This window comes from Nestor notabilis, unplaced genomic scaffold, assembly GCF_000696875.1.
Source record: "Nestor notabilis isolate BGI_N333 unplaced genomic scaffold, ASM69687v1 scaffold25955, whole genome shotgun sequence".
NCBI classification, from domain to species: domain Eukaryota; kingdom Metazoa; phylum Chordata; class Aves; order Psittaciformes; family Psittacidae; genus Nestor; species Nestor notabilis.
Genome location: NW_009929272.1, coordinates 47053 through 59579, shown reverse-complemented (window position 1 = coordinate 59579; position 12527 = coordinate 47053). Strand labels below are relative to the sequence as shown.

Sequence of the window (12527 nt, the reverse complement as noted above, 5' to 3'; positions counted from 1 at the left end):
GAAGAGCGTGGAGTGCAAGTTCTGTACCTGTCAGATAGCATTATGCTGGAGGCTGTGGGTTATGTCCTTTTTTTACTTCATCTTCCTAGATAGCAAGATGGGAGATCATGTTATCATTCTTCCCTTAAGCTGTAGCTGCCCTGGTGGGGTTCTTTTTAACTTATGAGTTACGTTTGACAAGGAAGGAAATTACATGGTACTCCTCTGTAATTTGTAGACAGTATTACAGAGCGATTGCTCCTCACGTTAATACTATAAAAACAACAACTCTTTTGACATTAAGAATAATGACACTGTAAGCAACGAAAATGAGTCACATATTTACAACATTTAAGAAATACAGGCAGCCAGTCTGTCACTGACAAACCAGTGTGAGGGTAAGTAAGCGAAGGAGTGAACGCCAGTACCAATACCTATGTTGATGTATTTGCTTGGGTGGCACTGTGGTTAAGCATAAGCTTTTAACAGAAAACAGGATGGGCAATAGGGAGAGAATCGTTAACATGGTTTCTTGCAGTACACAGACAGCAAACATTGAACCTTTGTTGATGTCCAAATGCGGAGGTATGTAAAAAGGAAACAAAAGGCTGGTAAGGTGGAAAGCAGCTGTTGCTGTTTCCACAACTATTCATGGCTTACAAAAGCAATAAGGATGGGTTTCTGAATGTTCATTTCTGTGCTATGCTCCAGCAAGAAATTCACAACCAAACTGGGACCTCATAGGAGCTCTCTGATTTATTATTTAATCTATTTATTTCTTTTTCCCAGTTGGAAAAGCAGGGGCTGGCTTCTTACTGCATGGAGGAAAGAGTACTGTGCATTGACCAGTGACAATGTGTCTCATCAGGATTTCTCTGTGTGGTTTTGCAGTGTTTTGTAGAACACAACTGGTTTCACTTGATTGGCATCATATGTGGTCTTGCAATATACAACTTCACAGTGGTAGACCTTCACTTTCCCTTGGCTCTGTACAAAAAACTCTTGAATGTGAAGCCCTGCCTAGAGGATTTGAAGGAGCTATCCCCTACGGAAGGAAGGTATGAAACCAGCTTTCTGCAGTCTTCCTGGGAAGCAGACCATCCAACTCAGAACAAATAATGCCAAACTGGGTAAGAGCTGTTCAGTGAAACAGCTCCTGGTATGTTTGAGCAATGTGGGGGGCTGTGGTGCTAGCAAAGTACATAAGTGGGTAAGATTTCTCCTCTTCCACATGCTGTCGGATCCATCTGCTTAGGTTCTAACCTCTGTACCCACCTTCCTGACCTTCAGAAACCAGAAACTTGGGCAAGAGAGACCTACCATGCTCCTTTGAAAACAGGAGCAGGGGCCTGTGTCTCCATGATGTGACTGCATGCATGATCCCAGAGTCTAGCCTCAGCCTTTCCTGCAGATCCGCTGCATGTGTCATGATGTAGCCTGGGATGGGAACTGTGCGTGAGATCCCGTCCCTGAACCAGTGTAACTCTGACCTACTTCCATGCTAGAAAGAAGGAAGTGGAATGAAGGAATGACTTTTTCTAAATGGCATATTGAATCCTTTTTGCCTAATTCCATGGGGATATTGGTTCCCTCTGACACCGAGAGAAGATCCCAGTGCCTGACTGCTATCTTCTTTTTTCTTCTGAGTTGCTGTCCAGTTTATCAGCACAAAGTGGCAGCTGAGGTAAAATGCTAGGAAGACAGCAGCAGGATTTTGAGGGGTAGGAGAATATTTTCTACCTAATGGGGATACAGGTATAGTCCACCACCCTCTTCATTCCTCTCAGACTTCTGTGTGATGACAGCAAAAATATCTAGGAGTCCATAAGAACTAGAAATGTAATTCTATTCTAAGGCCAGGATCATTAAACGAGATCCAGGTACGAGGTAGGCATGGACTATATTGATAATCTGTGTGGACTAGCATTTATCCTGCTTCTAACAAAGCATCTTTTTATTTGAGGTCTAATTCTTTCTTACCCCTTCAGGTGACTTGGAGATTCTCTTGCGATCCTATTACTGAGATGTATGATGCTGTTTACTTTTGTTGACTTTCTTTTCCCCTGTAGATGTATAGCTTTTTGAATCTCTGATGGTTTTCTTTTCCTCACTTCTTTCCATACCTGTTACGTAGGAGTCTTCAGCAACTTTTAGATTACCCTGGGGAAGATGTAGAAGAGACATTCTGCTTGAATTTTACAGTAAGACACATTTAATATATCAACTATGTGCTTGGTATGATGCAGCTGAAACCCATCTACTTATTCTTGTGGATTATGGTTTATTCCAAACTATGCCTGTAGTACATATCCCATGCTAACTTTAAGTGTCAATGCTAGAATTCTTTGCTGTCACTCCCTTGTTCTTTTCTATGTGGTCATGAAAACTAAGCTAGTAAGTAGATTGAGCGGAGTGGTTTTCAAAACAGCCTTGTTGACACTTTGTCACGTGGCTTGAATGTCAGTGGCCAACGTCTCACACTAGACAGTGTGAAGTAGATTCCTAAATTCTCCTTGAAAATGGAAGTTAGGTTTTGGCATCACTAGGTGAGCTCTTGAAATACTAACACTATTTAGAATTTTCCTGGCTGTCATAATATTAACACTTTTAAAAATTTATAGTGAGTGTACATGGTCAGACTTTTAGAAACAAAGTGCTAGAGGCCTTTCCTCAGAGACATGCTGAGGATGTCAGCTTTCCTCTGCTACTATGGCAGTAAAAGTACTTTTTTTTCCTAGCTAGTAACCTAGATGCAATAGTTTCTATTGCACAGTGGAGAGTCCCTGAAATTAAGAGTTCGATCCTGATGTACACTGGAATATCAGGTGTGTCTCTCAACATGTGCAAATATTTAGAACTTCATAGAGATACGGCATTCTTATTCTCCAAGCTATGTTTTCCTCTGACTCAGGCAGGGTAGGGCTTCCATGTTTGAATGTCCTTGCCTTAAAGTCCTGTTGAGCTAACAGATTGTGAGTGATGGGTTCCTTTTGAGCTTGATCTGAGTTCTTGACTCTCTGTTCAGGGCCTGCCTGGGGTAAAAACAAGGTACCAGGAAACCTAGCTACACACTATGAAGAAAATCCTTTCTGAGCTAGGAGAGTGGTGCCCATTTCCTTGGTTCATAAATGAGAGCACGTAGTCTCTTAGATCAAACTTAAATGTGGAGTGAGTCAGACCTGGGTCTGACTGTGTCTCATGCAAGTCAGAACTGCAATTCAGGAGGAGGTAATGAAGCCATAATGACGATGATGCAGACTGTGTGAAAAAAGAATACAGCTGAAGTAAAGCAAGAGATTTCCCCCCAAATTCCCTTTTCTCAGAAAAGGGCATTCTTACTCTCTTTCTTGCACTATGTACTGCGTAATATATAGAGACATATGGATATATCTGCTAAAACTTGGACGTGAATAATAATTGATATCCCACACCTTGAAATGAACTCGTCTTGCATGTCAAAATCTGAGCCTCTTTTGTGCATGGCAACTTGAAAATTGACCCTTTTAAATTTTTTCCATGTGACCAATTTTGTGTGTACAGAATCTGTGTATTTGTACTGGTGCCATCCTAGGCCAGGTGAAAGCAGGAAGCTTTCTGTGGGCATGCCATCTTGCAGTGAGAGAGGATGAATTAACCTACTGAGCTTCTGTTATAAAAAAGAGTCCTTTTTATTGCCAGAGCACATGGGCTTAGTGAAATACAGGATTGTTTTTTTTTTTTTATATAGGAAATTTACCTAAAAGAATAACTGTTCCCTTCTGAGTTTGCATTTAGAACTTAGTACCACTCCTGCAGCAAATGTAGGTGATGGAAGGTGGTGAAGCACACAGGCCTTTGGAGCAGAGAAAGAGTTCTGTATATGCCCTTTTTTTCTGGTCCACCCTTCACATACATCAGCTGTGGAAGAGAACTCTGATTCTTTCTGCAGGCATATGGCCAGAAAAGTACTTCTGGTAAAATTAGCTTTCTGGTTTTGTATAGATCTGCAGGGAAAGCTATGGTGTGACAGAGCAGAAGAACCTGATTGAAGATGGAGATAAAATTGTGGTGCAGAAGGACAATAGGTAAGTGGGGCACATGTGGGGATGTGTGTAGTGAAGGCAGCTGCAATGCACCTCAGAAACTTTGAGGTGAAATGTGGGAGAGAATTAGAAATCAGTATGCACAAATTCTAAGACCAGTTGTTCAGAAGTTACTGGGTGCCAATGGCACTTGAATAAAAAGCAAGTTTTTGTCATCTTTCCACCAATGTCTGGAAAATGTCCTACACCCTTTTGGATGGACATTTTCCCTATAAAAGCCCTTCATATAGACCCTTGGCAGTTTTCTCATCCTAAATAGAGATAGCAACATGATTTTGGCCCTTGAAGGTTAATCTCCCTGATGGTTTAGAGGTGAACTGTATGTGACTAACAAAACTGAGCCTGGCAAACTTGTTTGTACTGTTAATTCTGGAGCCGGAAACACTTTCCCTTGACTGTGCCTGACAGAGGACCACCATCCCTGATCAAAGTCATAAGGCCCTACTGTACATAGATTCCTTTCTGTTTGACTGAACACGTAAGAGCTATTACTAGCACAGCTACCATTTGCACTCTTTTTTTTTTCCAGCTGCTAAACTATTTTCTTCTCGTAATTCTGTAATTGGATTTCTACAAATGCCTTTATTACTTGAAGCAGTGTTCACATTCTTTCTCTGCTGGCAAAACGCTGGGATCCAGTGACTAGTCAACAGCATGGTTAGGGGCTTGTGCTAGGAATGCTGAGGACCTTGCTGGCAAGCCTGGAGATGAAGTAATTTCCTATTAACCTGATTATTTTAAAGGGTCCTAATTGTGTCTAAGCCTTACTATAACAGAAGCTATGTCTGTATTACGTTCTTACCTACTTTACTACTGCCCAAAAGGGTGCAATTATACAGTTAAATAACTGCCTCCATGCAAAACCAGCATGAAGATGGAGCAGTGTAGGTCTGTCTCCCTGCAAAGAGAAGATGGGCTTCAGGTAAACAGGGGAGAGTTTAATCCACACTTGTGACAGTGAAGTAAAAATGAAAATGCCAGTGATCGTCCCCTTCAGGTTTTTAGGCTGGGCATGTAGACTCAGAAGAAAGATGGCCGTTTTTATACTGTGGCCATACCTGGCCTAGGGGGAGGAACAAAGATTTTAGCTGAGTGAATGTTTGAGAAGAGCACCCAGGTTAGCTCTTGCAACTGTTTAAGTCAGGATAGGCAAGAGAGAAGAAAATTTTTAAGGAGAAAGGCTAGTGTGTAGCTCCACTGGCTTAACACATTCAAAAATGCAATTGCTTTGTCTTGACTAAGAGTTTTGAACTCAAGCTAACCTTTAAATCCAAGTCTAGACATGGCTGTCAATTCACCTTACGGTGCTTAATGACTTCCTCCACCCCTGCATTTAGAGGCCAGGAACCAATTTGGTGCCCTCCTGGCCTCAATAGTTTGCTGTGGGCGTATCTTTGAGCACTGCCATTCCTGCCTGAGGAAGGTTCACTGGGACCTGAGGGGTGACTGGAAAATGCCAAGTAGGAAATGCTTGCATTTTTTTTCCTTTCTCCTTTGGAGTTCCTATTGGGTGTCGCAGCATAAAATGTTCTTGATAAAGGGTTCATGACCGTAACAGCCAGAGAAATATTAAGCAACAGTTAAGTGCTTAATCAGCTTGGCTTTCCCTAATGCTCAGGTGACTATCAGGAAAATGACAATAAAACAAATGTACTGGAAAATAACTCGCCCTTTGCTTATATGATTTCTTACTCCCAAGTTTCAACATTTACCAGTCTGCTTCCTTATCTTTCCTTTTTCACCTTCTCACCCATCCCTCACTGCTTTTACATAGCACATGCATTGAGAATTCCTCCACCAGAATGTCAAAATAGTTCTTTCAGCTGTGATCTCCTCAGCTAGAGGCTGAGATGCCAGATTCTGTGGTGTTCCCTGAGCTGAGTGCAGGTGTGAGCTGCTCTTGAGTGTCAGGCAAGAATGTCACTGCACAAAGAGAATTCTAGTGTTGCACTCAGATCATGGTGCTTGGAGATTAGGAGAGAGAAAGTAGAATGAAGTGGCTTAACATCCTAACAAAATCCAGAGACAGGGTTTGGCCTGGGTCTGCCACAGGTTTCTTGCCAGTGAGTACAGAATGTTGTTTTTATTTTAGCGCTCTTCTTAGGAGCCCTTGAAGCAAAACAGGGATGTCATAGTGAGAGGAATCATTCCCTTTGCCACATACTCCAAATGAGCAAGTCCTGTTTTTATTTAACCGGTGTGTGAAGGCTGAAGAGGAGGTTTCTGTGCTTTCTAAGACTATTTATTCTCTTGCTCTGTAGTGAGGGGTGTTTCTTGACTTCTGCTGGCTGAGAAAGCCACCAGGGGGCTCTTGGGGCCAGGACGGAGGGAATGGCCGTGCGGTTTCAGAGCAGTACTTTACAGAGCAGCGTTTCCTCAGTCTGCCTCTAGGATACAGCTTTGGCTTTGAAAGTGCTGAACCACTGCGAAGACTCACTGGGGACTGAGTCAGCAGGAGCTGCCTCTGAAAATTCACCTAACTAGGACTCTGTGAGTCTCTTGGCTTTGGAAGTAGTAGTCTTTTGGGCACCCTCTGTGCCCTGTCCCCAGCAGAGTGCTTGCTCACAACAACCTGGCAGTTCCAGGTCATTGCTTGTGGGCACAGTGCAGAGTAACCCTGGACACCTGCAGACTGAGAAGAGCTGCAGGTTCCTTCCTGGACTCCCTAAATGTAGGGTTGCAAGAGTTGGGCCAGGACATGTACCTTTGCTGACTGAATCCTGATACCTGCTTACCACTATCTTTGCTGTGCAGGCCATGGGTTCCACACGGAAGAGAACTCCTGTTCCTGACACCTCCCCAGTGCTTGGTGTCTCTCTGGCTCCCTCCTGGCCCTGTGGGCAACTGAATGCAAGGCCACTGGGTGGGTTTACTGGTAGTATAGAGCCTGTGCTGCTGGGGGACCTCCCATGCTGCCAGTGCTGGGGAGTAAGCAGACACATGCTGGTACCTGCTGCCTCATGCTTTGTCCACGTTGCAGTGACTCAGCTCAGTGAGAGGAGGACAGTGGGTTGAGCCTGCTGGAGACCCATGTTTGCAAGACACATTACAGGCAGAAACAGGAAAACTTCACAGTGCTGCTGCTCAGGCATATGATTAAAAGTGCTTTCCTTTGCCTGCTCTCTCTCGATGCACCAGGGAAGAATTTGTTGAAGCCTACGTAAATTACATCTTCAACCTCTCCATCCATGAGTGGTACACGGCCTTTTCCACTGGCTTCCTGAAAGTGTGTGGTGGGAAAGTCCTGGAACTCTTCCAGCCCACAGAGCTCAGGGCCATGATAGTTGGAAACAGTAACTACAACTGGGAGGAATTGGAAGAGGTAAAGCTTCCCTCTTGTCATATTTTTTTCTTTTTCACAAGTACCAGGGTTGTACACTTGCATGAGAATGGGCACTACCTGGGACGTGAGAGGTGATAAGCTACAGATGTCTTTATATTTAAATGCTCCTTGTACATCTCTCATTCACATGCAAAGTTTCTTACTGTGCTGTGCTGCTACTGATGAAGCTCAGGGAGGAAATTCAGGATGGGAAAGGACAAGGGAGAAGGACTTCCATCTGCTGTTTTTAGGGATGAAAGCTAAGACTGAAGGTGAAGACCCTGATTTTGTTTGTTCCCTACAATAAACTCCACTGCACAAGGGCAAAAAGTGCACAGGCAAGGATTCAAAGGGGAGTCTGGGTGCAAAGCAGGAGTTGTATCCTCTCAAAATGCATAGATCAGCAAGTAAGACTTGCTCTGTCTCAGCTTCAGCAGTAAAAGTGGCTTTGCAATGCGGAACATGTGTTCCTGTTCACAAGTCCAGCCTGTGAAGAGGTGCTCCAGGATTCCTCATGACACATGTAATTAGCTGAATAGCTAGAGGCCTAATGCCTCTTCCGTATATTGCTAGGAGAACCCTTTGTTGGGTCTTTGAGCCATTGCCCTTGACCCATCCTGTGCTCCATTTTGTAACTGTCTCATGTCAGATACCAGAAGAGATCAGGTCTGGGTTCTGCTGAGTCTTTGCTTTCTAGTGCCAGGTGAAATGATGTGACTTTTTGCTTTTTTAACAGAGTGCCATTTATAAGGGAGACTACACTGCAACACACCCAACTGTGAGAATGTTTTGGGAAACCTTCCATGCATTTCCCTTGGAAAAGAAGAAGAAATTTCTCTGTAGGTATCTTGCAGTGGTGCAAAGTGTCTCCTGAAATTGAAGACTTGGGGTGGGAGTGTCTGCAGAGCTCCAGGGTTGTGGCACATTACATTAAGTGCTGGAAGGTGATCCAGCATGAATGGTTATCATCTCCTGAGTTATCTGCTAGTCAGAGAATGTGTTTTCTCTCTCTCTTGGGCTTGTCTTTTGTGTTCGTTTTTACCCTTAGAATCACCAGGGTATATCTGTTGTGCAAGATCCAGTGCAGTCGCTCTTGAGGGCATGCAGTATCCATCTGTTGGCATTGCCAGATGGTGAATTCATAGCAGCCCCCGGTGCTCATGCTGCTTCTGGTTCCTCCTGCAAGCTGAGCTTTCAGGCTTTGCAGCACTCTTGTTAGGAGTAACGGGGCAGTAGTAGGGCGACAGCTGAGTGGAGAAGCTGGTGTGTCATGTGGCAGGAAAACAAGACCACGTATCGGTGGGACTGGGTAGCAGATACCTCCCCAGGATGATGGTGGTCTCCTTGTGGGTGTAGGCTGAGAGGGAGAAGAAATCCCCTGCAGAAGTGGCCTTGGGAAGTGCTTCAACACTCCCAGCTACCCACAGATCTGAGCTGCTGGGTGGGGGTCACTTTATTTGGGGACAAAATGGGGGACAAGGAGCAATACATGGTTTTAAGCGCAGGTGATTCTGGGTTTGTTGCTACACCCAGCAATTTTTTCTCTCTTGAAAGCCCTGGTAGACACCATGTTGTCTGTAAGCCAGCAACATGCTCCTGCTGCAAAGGTGAATGTTATGCTGGGCTGTGTGAGAGGAAGTGTTGCCAGCGGGACAAAGGGGGTGATCTTACCCCTCTACTCAGCACTGGTGACGCCACACATGTAGTGCAGGGGCCAGTTCAGGGCTCCTCAGTGTACAAGACACCTGGACACACTGAAGAGACTCCAGCAAAGGGCTGCTGGGATGGTTGGGAGACTGGAGAACCTCTCCTGTGAGGAAAGGCAGTGAGAGCTGGAACTCGTCAGCCTGGAGAAGGCTCTCAGGGGACTTACTTAATCAGTGAGTATGAATACTTGAAAGGAGGGTGCAGTGAGGACATAGCCAGGCTCTTCTCAGTGGTTCTCAGTGACACGACCAGAGGCAATGGGCACAAAGTGGAAAACAGCGGGTTCCTTCTGAACATCGGGAACGGCTTCTTCCCTGTGAGGGTGACTGGGCACTTGCACAGTTAGCCAGAGAGGTCGTGGAGTCTCCATCCTTGGAGAGATTCAAGATCCGGACACAGTTGTGGGCAGCCTGCACTAGGTGGCCCTGCTTGTGCTGGGGGTTGGCCCGGAGGTTCCAGAGGTCCCTTCAACCTCCTCTCCAACTGCCATGGGTAGGATAGTGCATAAGGGTCATGCTCAGGGGGAGCATGAGTATGATGAGGAACAGCAAGGAGGAACCAACCCTGGTTCCAGCACTGAGGTGCTGTGTCTGGGAGGGGTGGCAGCAGGGAGGCTGCCCCCTCGGCCTTTCTGCGTGGGGCTAAAGGCAATAGACAGCCCTGGCTTTGTTCTTTCCTGCTTGGGCATAGGAGGGAGCTTTTAAAGGGAGGGGGTGTCATGGGCCTCTATTTTCTCATCTGTGCACCCAGCAGTGGCCTTGCCTCTTGCCTCTGCTCTCCTGCACCTCCCCTGTGAGGCCAGTCATGCCCTGAATGGAGTTCGTTCAGCGTGTCAGCCCCTCCAGGCAGGGTCCTGAGGTGCGGGTGGGGATGGAGTTTGCCTTCAGGTGCCTGCACTGCCCACCCCTCCCTCTGCTTCTCCCAGTGTTCCTGACGGGCAGCGACCGCATTCCCATCTACGGCATGTCCAGCCTGCGCATCGTCATCCAGTCCACCACCAGCGGGGAGCAGTACCTGCCCGTGGCACATACCTGCTACAACCTCCTGGACCTGCCCAAGTACAGCAGCAAGGAGATCCTCAGCGCCCGGCTGGTGCAAGCCATCGATCACTACGAGGGCTTTAGCTTGGCTTGACCTGTGCAGGAGAGGCACAGACACTTGGGTACAGAGGAAGAAAACAATGGGCTTGGCTTTATTTTTGTAAGGGAATGGATCAGGACATTTGGGGGGAAAATATAATTAGTAATAATAATAACAGGTTGAAATGATGCAGTCTCTGCCTGATTCCCCCATCATTTTGTGGGGCTTCAGCAGGGAGAGGCTGTTACTCTGAATTTTCTCATCTACTGAACAAAATTAGTTTGGTGGGCATTTTTGTTGTTTCCCCTCCAACTGGACATCACTGCCCTCACAGCAGTTCCTTGTAGTTTGCTTTTATTGCCCCTACACACACACACTTACCTCTCCTTTTAATCAAGTTTAAATATTTTGATGTTCCTTGCATTAGACTATGATGGAAATTGAAGATGAAATAGTGATCTCCTTTTTGACAAGCTGTGATTTCCCGACACCCTTTTTTCCTCCCTTTTTAAATGCAAGCTGGTTCTTGCTTGCTTCGAATAGAAATACCCCTTCTGCCCTTTGCTTCTTGGTGGATGGTAATGGGCTGGGATGTCATTCGTGATGCCCAGGGTGGTATACTAGGGGTGCTCTGTCTTTTTGCAACAGGCTGTCTCACGAAGGATGTGATGGATGGGGGGGTTGGCTTGTTTATCCTCACTTGTCTTGAATTTTGTTTCCAAGCAGTGTCAGCTTAAAGCCTCAGACTCCTCTGGAGCGGGCTTTGTGTTGAGGCTTGCGGAAGGACAAACCTTACCTGTGATAATGCGTTTCTCAAAGTGCATCTGTCTTGCATTGGTGTTTGTACCATGGTAAGTCCAGAAGCCAGACAGGTAGGCTTTGCCAAGCCCTGTTTTTCCACCTGAACAGAGCTGTTATTCCAGTGCAGAGTGAGGGGCTGCTCTTACCACTGCCACCTTTCTTCAGGAGTCACCTGTGTGTGAAAGTATGTGTGTGTGAGTGCATGAGGCGTGTATGAGCTCTCCAGTCTCACCCAGTCTGAGAAAACAAACCGGCCTGAGATCCACATTAGAGGGATAACCCTCTGGAGATTGGTTTTATTTTTGCAGTTAGGGTCACTTTGTTTTGCTGTTTGAGAGGAGCCCTTTCACTTGACAGCTGTTTGGCAGGGTCGCCCTGAAGGACAATCTGTATGAATTAGACTGGGAATGTACAGGAGTACTTGAGTAGGCAAAATCATTACCTAAATCTATGCTGTAAGACTGGAGAGCCTTTATCCTCTTCCCCCAGTCTCACCCCTCCATTAAATGAAGTTTGAATGATTTCCTTCCCCTTTTACCCCCCGCTCCCTCCCTTTCCCCTCATTTTTCAGGTCTTGATGTAAATCTCATTTTAAGCCTAGGGTGGTTTTGACGTTAACTTGTTATTAGGACATAGTATTTATGCACCATGTTCAATAGACAGTATTGAACTTTGCACCTCGTAACAAAAGGTTTTAGGCTTCTGGGTTTTTTTAAGACAAGCTGTGGGCTACACGGAGCCCCTCAGCCTCTTTCTAATGCAGCGTTGAGGACAAATATACAATGATATCAAATGTTTATTTTCAATGTGTGTGTACATAGTACAGTATTATGCAATAAATCTAATGTTTAATTCTGACCGAGTGGCTGTCTTTTTGACGGGAAGCTGTCTCCACTGACAGCGCAGGAAGAGTTTTATCTGCCTGTCCACGCTCAACCAGTCAGGCATGTCCTCGGTGGAAGGACCTGAGTCTGTCCATCTCCGTCCCTTCATCCCCATCCCTTGTGTTTCTCCTCCTTTCCTTACACCTCACAGGCACCAGTGTGTGCAGTGGTGCTTTCCTGCATAGCACTGAAGGCCACCAAAGCTTTGCCAGGCTCTGGTCTTTGCTGCCTGTCCCGCAGGTGTAGGCAGGGTGCAGTTTGGTGGCTGAGAGGCTCCCTTGGGTGCCAGGGCATGCTGCTCTGTTAGCTTGGGGAGCCCCCACCTCCTCACCCAAGAGGGTGCTGTGCATCTGGTGTCTATATACTTTTATGATAGTGTTTATAGAACGTATACTTTGGATTTAGAGTGTCTTGTGCATATAGTGTATTGCATGTGTTGTATGATTGTAGACACGTCTGTGTAATTATGCACAATATACAGAAGTGTGTATACTCTTTTACATAGTATCTACATGCAAAGCGCGTATAGATACATTTATACCTCATGCACCTATACACATATCTATTTTCCACTAGCAGATGTCAGTCCTGTTCAGCTGAGGAGGAGGAAGAGGAAGGGGCTAGGGTGAGCACCCCTTTGGTGTGCACACTGCTATGCACCCGCAGCTCAGG

The 12527-nt window shown here is 45.8% G+C and overlaps 1 protein-coding gene across 1 annotated transcript in view; it reads left to right on the top strand.

Annotated features, from left to right (window-relative positions):
* Positions 1–10330, top strand: part of HERC3 (HECT and RLD domain containing E3 ubiquitin protein ligase 3) — a 44096-nt gene extending 33766 nt beyond the window's left edge. The window contains exons 19-24 of the mRNA XM_010014909.1: positions 871–1037; positions 2114–2180; positions 3961–4043; positions 7200–7383; positions 8120–8222; positions 10016–10330. Coding sequence (XP_010013211.1) covers positions 871–1037; positions 2114–2180; positions 3961–4043; positions 7200–7383; positions 8120–8222; positions 10016–10224 — 813 coding nt within the window. The 3' untranslated portion in view covers positions 10225–10330. The remainder of the gene's footprint in view (positions 1–870; positions 1038–2113; positions 2181–3960; positions 4044–7199; positions 7384–8119; positions 8223–10015) is intronic.
* Positions 10331–12527: the final 2197 nt, after the last annotated feature.